At 38.9% G+C, this 18,311-nt stretch overlaps 1 protein-coding gene across 1 annotated transcript; it reads left to right on the top strand.

The window, feature by feature from the left end:
* Window positions 1–290: 290 nt before the first annotated feature.
* LOC146308389 (ARF GTPase-activating protein GIT2-like) lies at window positions 291–17,847 on the top strand. Its single transcript, XM_084746327.1, has 21 exons — window positions 291–528; window positions 1,069–1,202; window positions 2,498–2,610; window positions 4,561–4,666; window positions 5,415–5,501; window positions 5,575–5,705; window positions 6,706–6,800; window positions 6,911–6,956; window positions 7,137–7,142; window positions 7,232–7,283; window positions 7,382–7,454; window positions 7,571–7,668; window positions 7,969–8,080; window positions 8,634–8,785; window positions 8,879–9,031; window positions 12,633–12,842; window positions 13,018–13,107; window positions 13,737–13,819; window positions 15,464–15,619; window positions 17,092–17,155; window positions 17,438–17,847. The coding sequence occupies exons 1-21, from the start codon at window positions 477–479 to the stop codon at window positions 17,645–17,647; spliced, it is 2,223 nt and encodes a 740-aa protein (XP_084602453.1). The 5' UTR covers window positions 291–476; the 3' UTR covers window positions 17,648–17,847.
* Window positions 17,848–18,311: the final 464 nt, after the last annotated feature.

Genomic DNA, 18,311 nt, shown 5'->3' with positions numbered 1-18,311 from the left:
AAATATTCTGCCTCAGATTTGCACTCAAGGTTACTAATAACAGTAAACTTTCTAAATTATTTTATCAATACCCAACACCAGATTTTCATCTTTTTAAACTAGCATTGAAATGCCACTTGTGGTTTACCACCATACACCCACATACAGCACATCGTATTGCACCTATTGCATACACCCAGATAAGGATGTTATTAGTGGTGAGTTGGTTGCATAGGAAGGAAAGCAAGGAAGGAAGCGGGCAAGGAGGTACAGAGGAGGCGCAGAGGAGGCTGTCTTGAGTGAGTGTTGGAATGGGACACTGCTTTGTTCAACAGTAGGGGAGGAGGGCAGACGAGCACAGTGGCTCTGCCTGCCTGCTAGTATCGTTAAATACAATCTGTAGGGTGGACTACCCTCTCCTATCCTAGTCTATCTGTGTTGTAGAGTACCTTTCATATATTTGTCTCTCCCGGACTCGGAGGATTTCTGTCGAGGAGATGTCAAAGCGAGTGCGAAGCAGAGAGGTCTGCGCTGATTGCAGTGCTCCGGGTGAGGATGTCAAACAAGCTAGCTTTAGCCACCTAGCTAACCAGCTAGCCCTTACTACAACTTACGTCCAGTTAGCTAGCTAACCTAGTTAACATTACCTAACGCTGATAACTAATTAGAAATTAATTTAAGGGCTACTTGTAACGGTAGTAAACGTTCTCCATGTGGAAACTGTTGTTAAAAAATGTCGTGTCTGTGTATTGTCTGTGTAAGTTAATCACATTAACTGAAACTGCTTCAATTGTCTTCACTGGTGGGTTATAGTAGCTAGTCAAACGTTAACGCTTGGTGTGCTAGCTTAATTGGCTAGCTCGCTAAACTAAAAGTAAGCTAGTTAATTTTGTTGCACAACAGACCCACGCCTGGTTGCATTTGTGGTTGTGATTTTGGAGGTGTCGAAGATTATTAGAAAGCAACTAACCTGGAGGTGTTATTTGTTGCTCGTCTGATTATAGTCGATTAATTACCATAAAAACCTCAGTTTAGGGTTGGGTATGGCGTTATTAATCCTCTTGGACAAACATTTGCATTTTATTGCAGAGCCTCGCTGGGCCTCTGTGAACAGGGGTGTGTTAATCTGCGATGAGTGCTGCAGCATCCATCGAGGTCTGGGGCGACACAGCTCTCAAGTCCGACATCTGACTCATTCGCCATGGCCATCCTCACAGTTACAGGTAAAGAGACTTAAACACACCCTGTATTCACCAAACATCCAGATGCAAATGGGTATAATATAGAAATGCACATGTAGTCTGGCCCTTAAAGGGAAAATGTGTCACTTTTCATGTAAATGACCAAACAGCGTTGAAGGTAAATGTAGTCAATTCAAGCAACATATTCCTCACTATGTGCTATATTAACAAAGAAAACTGAAGTCTCCTGCTTGCAGGGCCACGCAGCAGTGCCAGCATGTACCAGGATGCGTTGCTAGATTGTGAACCCACTAGGCTTGGCAGTATCCATTTATTTATACCTTCATACCCCTCTGACATTTTACTGGCGTCACTGTACTTAATAATCCCACAACATAGGCAGAGCTGATTGTCATAGCGGCACTATTCCTACAGCTGCAAAACAACGCACCCATATGCAGGCGCTCCAGTTCGGTCTTGAGAAGATGCAGCCTTTATTCACTAACTAACTCAAACTGTAAATTCACAGCGTGGTCTCTGTGCATATTCTGCCAGAATGACAACTTAACTGCTCACCTTTCGCTCTGTTCAGCGAGCTTTCACTGTAACTCTCACCATAGACCTTAATTAGTCTGCCCTCTGTGATGCTCACTAAAGTTACACACTCATAGCGAAACACTACTCTGACTAGTCAGAGCCTATAGCTATTAATTTGTTGGCCAGAAGATAGCATTAGGTGCATAGATATCCATATGTAGATGGCACTTTGGCCTTTGGATCGTACATCAACGTTACTGCCTTACTAGACAAGGCAAGACTGACCTGTGAACAAATACATGTAAGTGGAGGAGCTGCAGTTCTTCTGGCTGAAAAACACTATAATGTAAATTTCTCAACTGTTTTTTCCAGTGGCTCTATATAGATCACAAACCCTTAAATATAACATGACTCATTGAAATCACTTGACAAATAAACAAAATATTTGTTCACAGGTAAGTCTTGCCCTGTCCAATATGGTGGCAATGTTGACATAAATCAGCAACAAGCTGAAGTGGTAAATGCAGTGTCTGCATATTATATGGTTATGACTGGGTAATAAAATAGTCATCAAGCATCTTTTGCAGCAGGAGAACTCAGCTCTCATGGTCTATATAACATGCACTGAGGAGTTTATTGCTCCAGTTGACTACATTTACCATTAACACTGATTTGACATCCACACGAAAAGTGCCACTTTTCCCTGTAAAAGTTGAGGACCATTTCCTGCATGGGGTAATGTGTGAATCAGAGGACAACCTTATATTTAATATAAATGGTTCTGTGGTGTCTTGTTGTAGATGGTCCAGACACTGTATGGCAATGGAGCTAATTCCATATGGGAGCACAGTCTTCTGGACCCATCCTCCTCAGTGAGTGGGAAGCGCAAAGCCAACCCCCAGGACAGAGTTCAGTAAGTGCTTTTAAGGATTTTCATGTGTCAGTGCTGATTTTGGTATGCTTCTTTGCACTTTGATATAAAGCTCTATTGACTAAATTGATTTTCATAGTTAAGGTCAGTGAACATGCATAATCGGCCCCCTGTGTGAGAATGACTCACCGCCTGTCAGTCTCAAGTAACTTTAAGAAATTAAGTGACATGATCATGCAGATGGGAAAATACACAACCAAATGAATGTTCATTTAAATGCAAGTGGGAAAATCCTAGTTAAGTTAGCTTTAAGGGATTGATTTGAAAGTTTTGTTCATTATGTGAATGATTATGCAAGACATTTGATTTTAAAGGTGAAAGATGTTTTTAACAAATAGTATGTACAATAACTCATAACAAAAAACAAAATGAGAGATGTGATGTAGTCACCCACATTCGCTGCCAGGTATAAACACCATGTCTGTCTGGCTGGTGGAGTAAAGATAAACAGTCAGCCACATATAAACATAGCCATGCTGAGGCAGACCCTCACACTCGTAGCAAACGCTTTCAGTCACCAGACAAGAGACAGAAACAGTCAGCGAGTACGCATTGCACCAATAAGGAGGCAGCTATTCTTGATCCCAAATAAAAGTTTCAAGATAAAAGCTGTCTTATTGGGTGTCTCCACAGAACAGGAACTAAACCTGTGTTTTAAATCAGAGGAACCTGGACTAAATTTAGTTCCTGTTTGATAGTTCCAGGTGTATAAAAGGGTGCTGTCTCAGGAGGGTTGTGCTTCTGATAATTCAGGGCTGAGTTTTCAAGGCTCTACATCACTGAATGGTCAAACAGACCCTGCAGCTGCGTCAACTTCCTTTATTCACAAAACAAGGAAGTATTCTAGTATTGACATAAGGACATGGAGCAGAGTTTTCTTGTTGTTAACGTTAAAGACAAAGGCTTTGTTGTTGGCTTCCCCAAGAATGTATACTGTACTGTACTGTACTGTGCTCTGCCTATCAGAGATCAACAGAGATAAAGTTCGTCATAAGATAGGACTTTAAGTTTGGATGTGAATGTCTTCACATAATATGTTACCCTAATTGCAAGAAATGGGGGGCTTCTGGCAAAATGAGAAGTATATTTACTTTTTAATCATAAAATGACCATGATATGACATCAAAGATTAAGGAAACATGCTAAGTGCCCTCTTTTGAAATCTCTATTCCAGATGGAAATAACTGTTTTTGTTTCACACTGATTAGACTTCAAATTAATGCCAGATGTTCATGAGTAACTGTCTGTTTAGGAATTATAGTAAACTGTGAATAATCGTTTAGAAGGAGTTGATGTTTCTAGCAGTTAAATTGAGCAGTATGTTACTCGAATCTGGTAGGCAGTCACTTAACTCAAACTCCAGAGTGTGTGTTCATAGAGCAGTTTGAAGACAACAGGCGTAGCTTTACATCAACAGACAATTGACAGTCAGACAGACAAAATAGCTGACCAACTTACAATGTAGGACTTGTTGTTGCTCGCTATTGTCAAATTGCAATGTTGAGCTCATCTTGTGCTCCTATAGTGTTAATGCTGCTTGTCTGAGCTTCCTTGAGTCTGGGGAGAAGTGGGCAGAGGGAAAAAACTTGTTTCAACCCTAGACTATTAAATTGAGATTCAACCTGTTTGATATACTGTCTACGCAGTTCTCATTTTCGGACATGTATATTGCTCTTCACAGGATAGCAAGATATCCAAAATCCTGTGATGCGATGTAACGGATTACGTAATGGAGAATTTTGCAAATATTATTTTTCATTTAAATATTAGACATCAGAAGATTGCCAGATGAGATACATATTGAATGATGTTTGTCTTAAACAAAGTTTGTTTAAGATGTTTGTGTAACAAACGTATATAGTTTATTATATATAGGGGTCCAGATTTTCAATGTTCCTGGTTTTAAATGTGCGCATCTTTTGTTGTTCCCAGTCCCAACAAAACAGAGTTCATCAAGGCCAAATATCAGATGTTGGCGTATGTCCATCGGATGCCTTGTCGGGAGGATGACAGTGTAACCGCAAAAGACCTCAGCAAGGTGAGAAATTACTGTATTTTTGTATTTCTGATAAGTTCTATGTTCCTTCCTGACTAACATTTTTTAAAACCAGAATATGGTTTATTACCAATTAGGTTTTCACATATGAGGAATTTACTTTGTTTTTTTGGTGCATAATGATAAATGTGCTATTTGTATCATGTAAATAAGCTTCTTGGAGTGAAACCAATTGGCATTATGGTGAAATAAAATTGATCCACCTTCTTGCTTCACCATTTTTGTTTTTTAACTTTGATATTGCACCACTTCCTATAAAGTTGAGAAATGCTTTGATCAATTTTTAGATTGATATCTAGCATTCAGTGCAGCTGTGACATACTGCCACTCACATTTTCTTGTACATGTCAAGCTAGGACTATGAATACCAAATAGTGTAGGCTGTCTGATCTCACGGGACTTGTTGGATTATTTGTATACTAATAGTAGGCGTTTCAGTAAATAGTCAATAGTATTTATGATTTAAAAAGAGAAAAGTGCACATGGGTGTATGTGCAGAATGCATAAAAGTCTTTCTCTTAACACTTCAGTGTACATACAAACTTATTTTTGCTGTATCTGTGCTTTGTTTTAAAATGATACCCCTTGTGTATCCCTGACTTGCAGTAATGTCAGTTTGCCACAGGATAATGCTCTCTCAACTCTGGGCAGGTGTATCTAGTGAAGCCAGCATTGTGTGTACGCACTTCACAATGAAATAAACACAAACTACTTGTTGATCTCTTTTCAGCAACTCCATTCCAGTGTTCGGACTGGAAACCTGGAAACCTGCCTAAGACTCTTATCTTTGGGAGCACAGGCCAACTTCTTCCATCCAGTAAGTGAAGTAGAATAAAACCCATTTTTGAATAGACATAATATTCATGCTTCATCATTATGTTGTGTTCCAGGAGAAAGGAAACACCCCACTACATATAGCAGCAAAAGCAGGACAGATGTTACAAGCAGAACTGTTGGCAGTTTATGGAGCTGATCCCGGGGCTCTGGACTCCAGCGGAAAGACCCCCATTGATTATGCAAGGTAAAAGGCTTGTGTTTTTAATTTTTCTCTTATTTTTGTTTGTACTACAAAATGATGTTTTTAGGTAAGAGCAGCAGTAATTTTGTTCCAACACTATGCTATATGATGTCACTAATACATTATGATTTTAGAGATTCCACAGTATGGAATACATTGAATTTTAAGTTTAAGTGAAATGGCAATTTCACAGACGCCTCTATTACCAGTGATTTCTAGTGGTCTGTGATACACACTGTTGGCTATATAGACAGTTAGACAGTTTTTAGTCTTTTTGTGGTTCACACAACCCGTAGTTTGTCTGCAAGCATCGCCTTAACAGACTCAGCTAGCGCCTGTGCCACAGGAAATGACACATATCCTTTGGTGATTTAAGCATATACACTGAAACAAACTTAAAAAAATGTGTAAATGTGTACCATTTATATATTAAAGTGTTAATGTGGAAATGTAGCAAATTATCACTTCAGAGGAAAGTGGCAGAAGGTTAACTGAAACGGGTGGAAAATAGTTGAAATGGTTAAAATATTTAGCATGCGTCACACTATAATGAACATTAGTGACACAGACCCACAGGCATTATGTCAGTAAGACTAATTCAATAAGACTGTGAGAGGAAGGAAGAACTCTATAGCTCAGTGTGCTAGCTGACTCAGCATGACTAGTTTAGCAGAAGTTGGAACAAGGACCAAGAAATGACAAATAGACAATATGTGCATTGCACCACAATGTGAGCTAAAGAATCGTTGCTTTGTTTTACTTAAAGAAATCAAAGTAGAAACTATTTTATAGTGATTCTGGTATAACCGTTCTATGATTGTTACTTATAAACTGAGTTATCAAACCAACTTTGTACCCTCAAAGAGAAAGATTTTGTTTTTGTGAACTTTATTCATAGAGGTTTGCCATTGATTCATTTGAAGGCGCCCTACCTGAGGGATTCTTTAGCCTTAGTACCATACCATGTTTCTGAAACATGACCTTTTATCCCTAATCTGTGCAGACAAGCTGGGCATCAGGAGCTGGCAGAGCGGCTAGTGGAGATACAGTATGAACTCACTGACCGGTTAACATTTTACCTTTGTGGTAGAAGACCAGGTAAGTGGGCACAACAAGCATAGATGCAACATGGCATTTGAGAGCTGATGTTTTTTTTTTGGTTTTTTGTTTTCTATGGTCTTTACTCTTACATCCTTGTTGTGTCGTAGATCACAGAAATGGGCAACACTTTATCATCCCACAGATGGCAGACAGGTAACAACCATGTTTATATATGTGTTAGTTAAAAAACTTGAGATTTAGTGATGCACAGAAAAGAACTGATATAATTACCTCCGACAGGCTCCTGGCTACCAGTCAGTGCTTTGTATGTTGTATTTTTGCAAAATAATTACAATCTTATTTTTCCTATGCTGCATTCTTTTGATGGATAAGAAATAAGTAAGTATGCTCATCAGTTTTGCCAGTGTGTCTCTTTGTGTGGATTGTTTTCAGCATAAAAATAATCGATTTGACTTTTTCATCTAAAGCAGCCTGGATTTGTCAGAGTTTGCAAAAGCTGCAAAGAAGAAGCTCCAGTCGGTGAGATATTTTTGAATGTGATTTGAGGTCTTCTTTGATTCAGTTGCTAACCAAGTATTTGGAAAGCGAACCACAAATTTTGCTTTATTTTGTTCCAGCTAAGTAACCATCAGTTTGAAGAACTGGCCATGGATGTTTATGATGAAGTTGATAGAAGAGAAACAGATGCAGGTGAAAATTGTAAAACAATATATTCTGTAAAACTTGTAAAACTATATGTTCTATATGCTGTGTTTTAATTTATCCTATATGATACATATCTGGTATTGTGTCCTTTTTTATTTCAGTGTGGTTGGCCACTCAGAACCACAGCACACTTGTAACAGACACCACAGTTGTGCCTTTCCTGCCAGTCAATCCAGAGTACTCATCTACCAGAAACCAGGCAAGTGAATGCACCATTGTCACCCCCTCTTTATGCTTCAATTTGTTGTGTGAATACTGGATTTACATATGCTGATTTTCAGGTCCATGCTTTTATTTGAGGGTTCTAATAGATTAGGTTTGCAAGCTTTAATGTTCAAAAACTACTTTAATTTGTTATGAAATGGTTCTGCTTTTGCATATTTTAGGGGTCTTTAAGTTTCATGAAAAACCATGAAAAAGTGTGTTTTGCATAAGAGGTTACCATTAACAGTGCTGATATATTATTCCTTTTTGTGTTTTGATACATTTGTTTCCTCAGGGTCGTCAAAAATTGGCAAGGTTTAGTGCTCACGAATTTGCTACCTTGGTCATCGATATTCTAACTGATGCTAAACGACGGCAGTGGGGTAATTCCTGCGAAAGTCCCAAAGGTACAATATTCAGATTTTATTTTTATTTCACAGACCTTAAATTTCCTTGATAATGTACTTTTGTTTGGGGCTTTATTAGTATTAATATTGTAGTAAATTTGTTCCTTAGCTTATACACAGGAAGGAGGAATGAGTGGGTAACAGAGATTAAGCACTGAAGAATGCTAAAATTGGTTGCTGTCAATAAGATGCAGAAAGCCAGTACTGACTTTTGCATATAAATTTGGACCATGTGGTTTCAGCTATATAGGTTGCAGTTGGAGTGTAGACCATATGTACTCATATTTATGCAGAAACATAGACTAAAACAGATGGTTTGACTTAAACAATGAACTCCTGCATTCTGTAGATTGTAACAAACCACATCACAGCCTTTTTTGTTGTGCATACTAAAGAAAGATTGTGAAGGGTAATAAAGAAGACCAATTCCTGCCTTTTGCATTCAGTAATCGCACAATAAAATGTGTTCCTCAGCTATTTGATTTATACAGCTGCCTATAGCCAGTGGGGCTTGTTTGATCTCCAATGCTTTGATCTGGTGGTCTGCCTTCAGACAATGTGGAGCTCATCCTTCAGGGAATAGACAGTCGCCATAACAGCGAGAGCCAGGACAACGACCAGCCGGATTACGACAGTGTGGCATCAGATGAAGATCCAGTGCAAGAGGCCACCTGTGGGGACAGCTGTAACGATAGAAGGACCAAGGTTGGTGTTTTGTTTTGTTTTTAATTTGGAACAACCAAGATATTTTTAAACCAATCAAATGAATCCTATCCTGCTCAACTCATTCTGCTGCAGAGCTCGGAGTCATCTGACCTCTCCGACGGACCAATCACAGTGCAGGAATTTATGGAGGTGAAGAGCGCCCTCACTGCATCAGAAGCCAAAATACAACAGCTTCTTAAAGTCAACTGTCACCTCAGTGAAGAGCTGCGAATGATGCAGAGCAAGGTCTGTAAATTAAAATGTAACTGATAAGCAAAGTGGGAGTTGTAGTGCAGATTGTTTACACTTTATTTCTTTGCAGGAATGTGTTCAAACTCAGTGTGCCCTCATAGGTTGTTTTCACCACTGTAATCAGATGGTAATATGCATTAATATTTCAAGACCCCTAATTGACTTAAAGGCCACTTTGAACTGGATTGATGGTATTTACATCCTCTCTGATCCTTGCTCTTTTTTCCTCTTGACTGAAAAACAGTGTTAAATTTTTAAAGTGGTGCGTACAAGATTTGATCCTTCTCCGTGAGACATTTAGTAATTTGATTTCACCCACGAATAGGTCATATCTGTTTGAATGTGTTAGACGTATCCATGAGTCTGACACCTATTTAAAAGTACACTCTGAATTATATAGCTCATGAATTAGTAATTACAAGGAAGACCAGATTTTGACATAAATGGATGAAAATACTGGAGAAGGTCATAACTCAAATCTTCATTCAGTTGAAATTTTTCACTGCTTGTGCAACAGAAGAAATGGTCGCTGTGTTTCTGCATGTGGTAAAATTCCTGTGGTAATAATTAACAATCCCCACACTTCCTCTGCTGTGCCGTTCACTGAAGCAGCTAAACTGGATCAGATGTTATAGTTCTTTGAGGTCTAAAAGAGAGTGAGGATTCACAGAGTCCAAAGTCAGATGTCAGAAGAACCAAGAACCAACCAACAAACGGTGACAGAACCATCAAAATGTCACCACCAGTTACAAACCACCCTGGTGGTTGCAATGATGAGTGTGTGGGTGAATCACCAGCGTTATCGCCTCTGCAATCGCTGTCACAAAAATATCACTACATTAGATCACGAACACCTCCAGAAGGCATGTAGCAACCACTAACAAAACACAACTGACCTGATGTATATATTTATAGACCCAGACATAGCACATCACTGAGTTCCCTATTTCTTAGTATTACAAAAAAAGTCCAGCTTACCCCAGTGGTATTTAGACATGCATGTCTTCTTAGTTTCTCTTGCATTCTGTTAAGATCCCTGCCAAAACTCAACAGCAGTGCCTTATTTCTCTGTTCTCATTATCTTCCACCTTCTCACCATTGGCAATCAGATAGATGATTGTCTGCCTCAAATATTTCTTGGACATATTTACACTTGCAGTTTCTAGAACTGTACGATATGGTAAAAAAAATCAAATTGTGATTATTTTTATTTTTTGATAGATTAAATTCTAATAGGATTCATGATTAGTGGGAATCATCACTTTTGCAACACAATTTACACTAAAGAACTGTTAAAATCATGATGATGCAACGTTTGTGGGAGTCTATACCAAACAAACATGCTTTCTTACATCTATCTCTGTAGCTCTACAGTACTCCATTATAATGCTAAGTTGTCACAAATTTATCAAGAAATTGCTCCTTCTGTGATTGAGATATTGCATTTGGCCATATTGAAATTTCAGTAATATTTTGATTAATTGTGCAGGCAGGCCTTTCATGTCACCCAGTTCCTTATTTCCTGGTAATAATAAAACATAACTTCCACTTACCCCGTGCAACACACGTTATTTCAGTTTGACTTGCTTTCTGTTAAGATCTCTGCCACCACTCCAATACTATGGTGACATTTGAAATAAACTCTACCTATTATCACTACTTTCTTTGGTAAATTATATTTCTATCGCTGTCCAATCTGCCCGAGATGGATGAAATGACTCGTTTTAAATGGAGTCGTACTCCCTCAGCGATCTGATGAAGTCATTTCTATTTATTATGCTTGATGATGTTGCCAAATGTCTCATCTTATGGATAGACCAAATTTGCATGCTTAGAAAATATGTTGTGTTTAAAAAAGACAAGAAGGTTTGTCACCCACGCCCCTGTTTTGGGATATGGCAGCATTTCATTTGGTTTGCTCATATGCCTTGTAGTTCTCCACAGCCCACTTTCTTCCTCTCTTCACTTGGCTGAGAGACAGTGTTAACACAATGTACTGCCTCCTCCTGCTGGTTTATTTACTCTGTAACCATACTGCTTTTTTTTCCTGATAAAAGTGGCCATTCCAGTTTTCCAGTTATCTTTCTCATGCTTCTTGCTACTGACACAATGCATATAAGCTAACTAGCCTAAAAAAACTCTCTTAATAATTATGTTTTTTAGATTGTCAAAGACTGACTCATTAACTAAACCATACTGGAGGCATCGCTGTCTTTGTGTTAGCCTGGTACTACTCTCTAGCCTTGAAACTTTAAAGGTTTTGTACTTTATCTTATCTTTATGATTGACTTTATGATAATTTACATAAAACAGGGTGTCTGTGGGGTCTTAACAAGTCCTGAAGTCTAAAATCCAATAATCTGAGTTTTAGGCCTTAACATGTCTCAAGATGTCTCATACAATTTTGACAGGTCTTAAAAATTGCTCTTAATATGAAACTAATGATACTTAAATAAAGCTGCATTAACTTCAGTCTCTCCAATCAGCCGAATGTAATTTGAAATATTTCTTAAGACTAGCAAAGAGGGAGCTACATCTGAATCTTGCTATACACCCCTGTTGCACGGGGGTTCCTACACAGTATGGAAAAGTATGAAATCTTTTTTTAGTAATTTCCTAGGTCTGGATAAGTACGGAAAAAAGAGAGTATGGAAAAATATTTGTCCTTCCAGATTATTGTCCCTTTTCTGTTTCGTTCAAATCATACACACAGAGTGTTTTTCTTGGTGTTTGGAGCACTGCATTTTCCAACAAATGAATTAATTATCCTTATTTACATACTACTTTTTTATAGCAGAGACATCTCTGAGATGTATTGCAACCAATCACTAAACAGGCAGTTTTGTCATAGTGACAGGCCTATTTCATATAAGTAAAAATGTAGACTCTGCATCAGCCTCATGCTGTAACTTTACAGTTTAAAATAACCTTGACGTGGTTTTAAATATTAATTACTATTTTCAACATGTTATGGGAAAATAATCTCTGTATAGAGAGACAGTTTGTCATGATGTGGTGTGTGGGTTAACTTAGTGTGTCCTCATCAAAAAAGTAGCTACTTCTAGAAGTAATAAGTCAGAATTGTTTCTGTCAGCATTACTTACATCTAATATGGATGAAGTACAAGTTCATTTTGGACATAGGATAGATCATGTATTGTATTCATAAGTGTTTTAAAACAGTCTTAAATTTAACTTCTTTAAAGCTGCAGAAACCCTGATAATAATATGACTGTAATTATTAGAAAGTTGAACAAGTTATGTTTCCCATCACTCTTTTCCATTTCTAAGTGCTGTTTGTGTAAATAAGGGCAACAACTGATGTGGCGGTTTCTCGAGGAGTCGCACTTGAGGAGTTGCTGTCAACATGTAGTGTCAGCATCTAGTTTGTCAAAGAAACAAACCTTTTGTTGTGGGAAAAACTTTGAGGAGAAACCAAAAACAAAAGAAAGGTGATGATGAACTCGACATAGAGGAATTGCTTTTCTCCTGGAGGCTAAGCTGATTTCTCCTCTATTATTGATGTCTGGCCCGGCTTTTGTAAACAGATCATCCCCCAACTACAGTGGAATTGAAAGATGTTTTGTTCTCCTCAGCTGAACTCCCTACAGACTGAAAACACAACACTGCGATGGCAAACCCCCAGCGGACAGCAACACCTCCAGGGGCCTTTTGGTCGACACCCGCCCCGCGGAGGCCGCGCCATGTCTATGTATGAGACGGGCTCTAGTCCAAGGCAGTACCCCCACCGAGTGGAAACGGCCCGCCACGAGGATGGAGTCATTTTACAACCCTTCCCAACCAATGTAAGCACAGAAGCACCCATGATCCTGCTGGATTGTCCACACAAGACAAAATAATGATGCCTGGCTTGGGGCTGGTGTTGGTTTTTCATTTATTCATTCATTCGATCATTCATTCAATCATTCATTCATTGCATCTCAGTACGAGTATGCTCAACTTGGTTTGACCCCTTTCTAGATTGGGAGGGGTCCTTTGGGGACGGCTGCTTCCTCCCTCCCTACCTTCCCCTCTTCCCTGTCCTGGTCGTGGGATGAGAGATCTCGAAGGGTTAAGTACTGAAGTTCCCCTCGGTTCAGAGGCAGCCCCCGGGGGACGGTGAAAACTGTCCCCCCCTGCCTGACCCCCACAGCCTTCTCTCTCCTGACCTGTGTCTTATAAACTACTTTTTTCAGTCAGTATCGCTTGCCTGCCTGCATGCACCACAGTGCCTCTGCTTCAGTTCAACTATCTGAACAACTGCAACTTTTTATCCACAGTGAACCTTTAACCAGAGCTGCTGTGGCTCAGGTCAGCTTCAGAGGTGATGAGAAAATGTTGTATCAGAGAAAGCTGTTCCAGTGATCAAACAGCAGAGTCCAACCACAGTGAAACACAGATAAAATGTGCTTATTAGTCTTTGCTGCTGATAAGTGCACCCACAGTTTACATCAGGATTTCTTTGCATCTACTAATCGCACCCACTGCAGCGTACGCTGTGTTGAACAGCAATGACCTGGTTGTACATCTTCTGTCTTTTTCTCTTCATCTGCTTTAAAACCAAATCTCTGATCGTGTGACTTCAGAAAAGCATGATTCTGATTTTTATGTGTCCACAGTTACTTTTATAATATGTTTGTGCTAATAATATACATTATATACTGTATATGATTGATTGTAAATCACTGATATCTCTATAGGGTTGCAGTCTGGAAGGACAAGGTATCATGCTGGAGAATGATTATGACACGACGCCCAACCACTCTGAACTGGAGGAGACTGGGTAAGAACATTTGTGTTGACTTGACATTTGTGTTCCCACTTTTGGAAAATGGCACTGACTGTGAAACATTTTTTTTTAAATACCTTTAATACAGAGTCTGGCCAATACAATATAAAGTTGGCACCACAGTACAGACAGTACAAATCAATACGACTGCCCTCAGAGACCCATCAGTCAACTGAGATTCTTAAAGTCGAACATTCTTTCTTCTTTTCTTTTTTTTTTGTCAGTCAGTGTGCATTACAATAACAGGATAAGATAGAAGCTTACAAAAATGGTCTGGATAACATTTCAGTGAAGAATTGAACATGCGCTCGTGGTTAACTGGGGAGAGAAGGTGAAAGGTTGCTGTGTTATTGTACACAGAGCAGTGCAACAGCATGGCAAACGTTTTCACATCACAGATGTTTTTTGGGTTTTTTTTAACAAAGGAGAAACAAAATGAGTAACTAAAACAAAATAACTATGACTTGTTTGGTTTTTATACACTTCAAACCTTTCTTAAAGTTTGGTAGTTCATTCTTAAAGACTCGGTGATGTGGCATTAATAAACCTACACCTGTGGATAAATTATTCAACCATAATAATCAGGCTATTGTTTCCCTTTTTGTATCCACCATTATAACTCCAAATTTAATATCATTATTTTCTCATTTGGTTAATTGAAAGCCCTTTGCAGATATCCAATTTGGAAACAATTCCTAAAAGGATTTTGTATAATTACAAGCAAAGAACACATTCTGAAGTTTCAATATCAGAATCACAAAACATTGCAAGAATATCAATGTCCCAGCCTTTTTTAGAAACTGAAACTCACTGTATAATCTAAAACTATTTTGGAGTGTAAAACACAGCTAATTGGTTCTTCAAATCAGTGCTTTAAAATAAAAAATAAACTGCTGCTAAGGAGGGCCAAAGTCTGGAAAAAAAGGCTTTGAAGTTAAATAAATGGAAAGGTTTTTCTTCTTGTCTCTGGGGGTAGAGATGATGACATCACCGTAACAGAAGCTTACAAAGTTAAAGGTCACATGAAAGGAGAGCAGAAAGCTAGACTAATATTGATTTTGACAGATGTTTAGAAAGAGTCCTTGATTGGAACAGTCTGGCTGCACAGGACTAAGTTTATATATTAGGACTTGCACCTGTCTGATGTGAGCTGCCAGTTGCAAAAATTAAGCATATGAGCAAAAGCCAGTAGCCTTGCACGTGTCATCAACCTCTGGTTGATCTTTTGCCATTTACGTACATGTAGCACTGATTAAAGTCACTGCTGTTGGTTTTTTGTTTAGTAGTACTGCTATTATACAATTTTAGTGCAATTCTTATGTATATTTTCATCAGGATTTGATTTAGATGGAACCTAACAGGCTTTTAACTGTGGTGCTCAGCTCTAAATCCCACTACATTGTTGTAAGTTCAAGTTACAAGCCAGCCTGCATTTGTTTTACCACAGGGAATCGCATTTCATTGAATTCACAATCAGTGCACTCTAAACCATACTTTAAAAAAAATGGAACCTCACTTGTTATAGACTGAAGCAACACCTGCAATCTTTACCTCTCTTATTTGAAACCCTCTGTTTAATAGTTAAGATGTAGAAATCTAAACCTTCTTGCTCGATTGTGTTTTTCTTTTCATTTGTAGCAGCCCCCTACCAGCCTCCGATGCAGTGGAGCCAGGGGAAGAGGGGGAGGAAGATGCCACCCTGCCATGCACAGAGGATGTCATCTGTAAGACGGAGCAGATCACTAAGAACATACAGGAGCTTCTGAGAGCTGCCCAGGAGACCAAACATGAAAGGTAGTTTATAATTCAGAGATCATTAAAATAAAACTATAATAAAAAGTTAAAAAAATAATCAACTATTGCTGCAGCATCAGATATATCAAAAGTTGTTTAATAATGATATAATAGTAAATATCCTCATTAGCTGATGTGTTGTAAACCACAGCTTGAACTGTCAGATCATATAGTCCAACCATGGCTGTGTTTCTATCATCCTTTTGAATCCTGTCTCAGCTGCTTCTAGGTCAGTGGATTTTCATTGGTTTTCAGTATTTGTCCTCAGGGCAGAGGACCCTGTCATTTTTTTTTTTCCAATCATTCATAGCCAGCTAACCAGCGACTGATTTATACCTCAATTGCAAGGCAATTGCAGTGATATAGTAAACCAGCAGCACTCTGGCCCCAAAGACTAGTACTGAGGGCTACTGAATCTGAGCCTCATAGATGTGTCTCTGTGTCTCTGTGTGGGGGGTGGCCTCTATAAATGCAGCTGACAGGAAACAAACACCACATGACTGCGTATTCCTCTGTGACCTGCTAAATCCACAGAGAGCTGGTTTAGTCAGTGAGGTTTCCTGTGTGTAACGTATATTATTTTCCTGTTTTTTTTCTACAGTTATTCTTAATTTACCCGTTTTTAATCATCTTGTGATATATTGACCGTTTTATCCCAGTTCTCCACTCATTAAGCAGTCTTCACAATAATGAAAGCCTAATTGTGCTTTTTGTGCCTTTTCATGCCTTTATTTTCTGTTTAATTTAATGAGAAATATTACAGCTGACTTGCCTTGGTATGTTTGGTCTCAGTTTTTGGTTTCAGTTCAGTCATGAAGCTGATGTATTTATTGTTTTGTTCACTGACGTCAGCAGTGTTTATCTTGAAAGTTCAACAGTCGCGCTGTCTGCTAACCCAGTGTTGTTTGCTCATTTCACAGAAACTGGTTGCATTGTTGTGATAACAATTTTTAGAAAAAAAAAAAGTGGTTGCTTATTTTGTTTGTTTTTTTAAATTGAGTTGCGTCCATCCATGGCTTATTTCATGAAGCAGCAGCTGGGTGTGCTAGCTACTGTTGTCTGCATCTGACTGCAAATAACCAACAGTGAGCTTAAAACCCATTTGACACAACAGATTAACACCATCAGTGAATGTCATCCTATTTGCCAATAGGCCAGTTGCAGCCAACATGACAAATATCGGACAATTCCAGAAGTTTGTGTGATAAATCGGTGCATCTCTGGTTTACTTACAAATGCTGGAGATGTACACAGCAGTAATATTTTTAGACAGGTTTGTACTTTTTATCAGTTGAACTGGATTTAACAGCCAACATGAAATGAGGCATCAAGTAGGAGCTACTTTGTCGGTGATTGAAAAGAATGTGCTATTGAGAAGAGCAACAGAATTTAACATTTTATATTTGAATGAAATGCATAGGCTCCTGTTTAGTTCGTAATCTACCATTCAGTCTTTTTTCCGTCTCCTACAGCTTCCTGCCTTGTTCAGAGAAGATCTGCATGGCTGTGACGGAGATGGCCGCCCTGTTTCCCAAGGTAAGATGACTCCCACCAACAACCTGGTCTCCCTCCTCCAAGCAATTAAGGGATTTGTTGTTTGTTTGAAAGCAGCCAAGGGGAATCTAAACTGACTTGTTTATATTGGGTAAGCCCTGCTCATCGCATTACTTGGTTTTATGTTTACCATTTATTAGATTACATTGTTTTATGTTTACTCACACACACACACAGCCTGCTGACCACAATGAGGGCTTATTTATGGACGTTGTCATGTCAGACCCTTATCAAGTCTCCATCATCTCTCCTTTCCCCTAACAGAGGCCATCGTCAGAGACTGTGCGAGGGTCTCTGTGTCTGCTCACTTCCAGTGCCAGCCGGCTTCATGGAGAGTGCCAGAAGGCAGCAGAGCACAACCCCTGCCCGTCGGACATCCAGCTGGTCACTCAGCAGGTCATCCAGTGCGCCTATGACATTGCCAAAGCCGCCAAGCAGCTTGTCACTGTGACAACCAAAGAAAACAACAACTAACCAAAACCCAAAGACATTCCTGATACACTCAAAACACAGTTTATCAATCATGTTGCTAATTTCAACTTAATTAGTGTTAACACGACTTTGTTTTCCCATATTAATCAGCATAAGGAGTCACATTCCTTGAGGGGGATAATCTTTAAGAAAAAAGATGCACCACTCAAAATTACGGATCAATCAAAACATTTATTTATTTTGCTGCCTTTTTTTTTATCATGGTAATACGGAGTAAACAAACATCTTAAAAGATGTAGAACAGAATCTGTTACTGTTCTTTACCTCACAAAGAGATAATAGTTCAATCCACACCATTTACAAAAGTGCAATGTTGTGTGTATATATAAAACAACTAGGACAGCAAGCAGTTGAGCCTCTTATATTGTAATATTCTCCATTGAGGTCATCAGTTGTGGTTCTTGACGTCAGGTGTTGGGCCTGGGTTAGCTGCAAAAGAGGACAAAATCTGCAAAAACACCTGGAGCAGGTTACACAAAACACTTCAAGTTTTCTCTTTAAGTATGACTGAGATTTTACTGTAAATTCTACAGTTTCCATTAAGACCATTTGTTTGCTTGCACTGGCGATTGTGAATCCTGTTATAACCTCCATCCACAAGGTCCAACAATTACGACAACTGTTCTGACAAAAAAGAGCTCACAAA

The sequence above is a fragment of the Lutjanus erythropterus genome, chromosome 20 (assembly GCF_056507025.1).
Source record: "Lutjanus erythropterus isolate fLutEry1 chromosome 20, fLutEry1.hap2, whole genome shotgun sequence".
Taxonomy (NCBI): domain Eukaryota; kingdom Metazoa; phylum Chordata; class Actinopteri; order Lutjaniformes; family Lutjanidae; genus Lutjanus; species Lutjanus erythropterus.
Note: the sequence above shows the minus strand (reverse complement) of the source record. Positions and strands in the feature narration are given on the sequence as shown.

Coding starts and splice junctions, on each gene's coding strand:
- LOC146308389 (XM_084746327.1), top strand. CDS start 477: ATGTCAAAGCGAGTGCGAAGCAGAGAGGTCTGCGCTGATTGCAGTGCT. Junction 529..1,068: donor CGCTGATTGCAGTGCTCCGG/GTGAGGATGTCA, acceptor ATTTTATTGCAG/AGCCTCGCTGGGCCTCTGTG. Junction 6,801..6,910: donor CCTTTGTGGTAGAAGACCAG/GTAAGTGGGCAC, acceptor GTTGTGTCGTAG/ATCACAGAAATGGGCAACAC.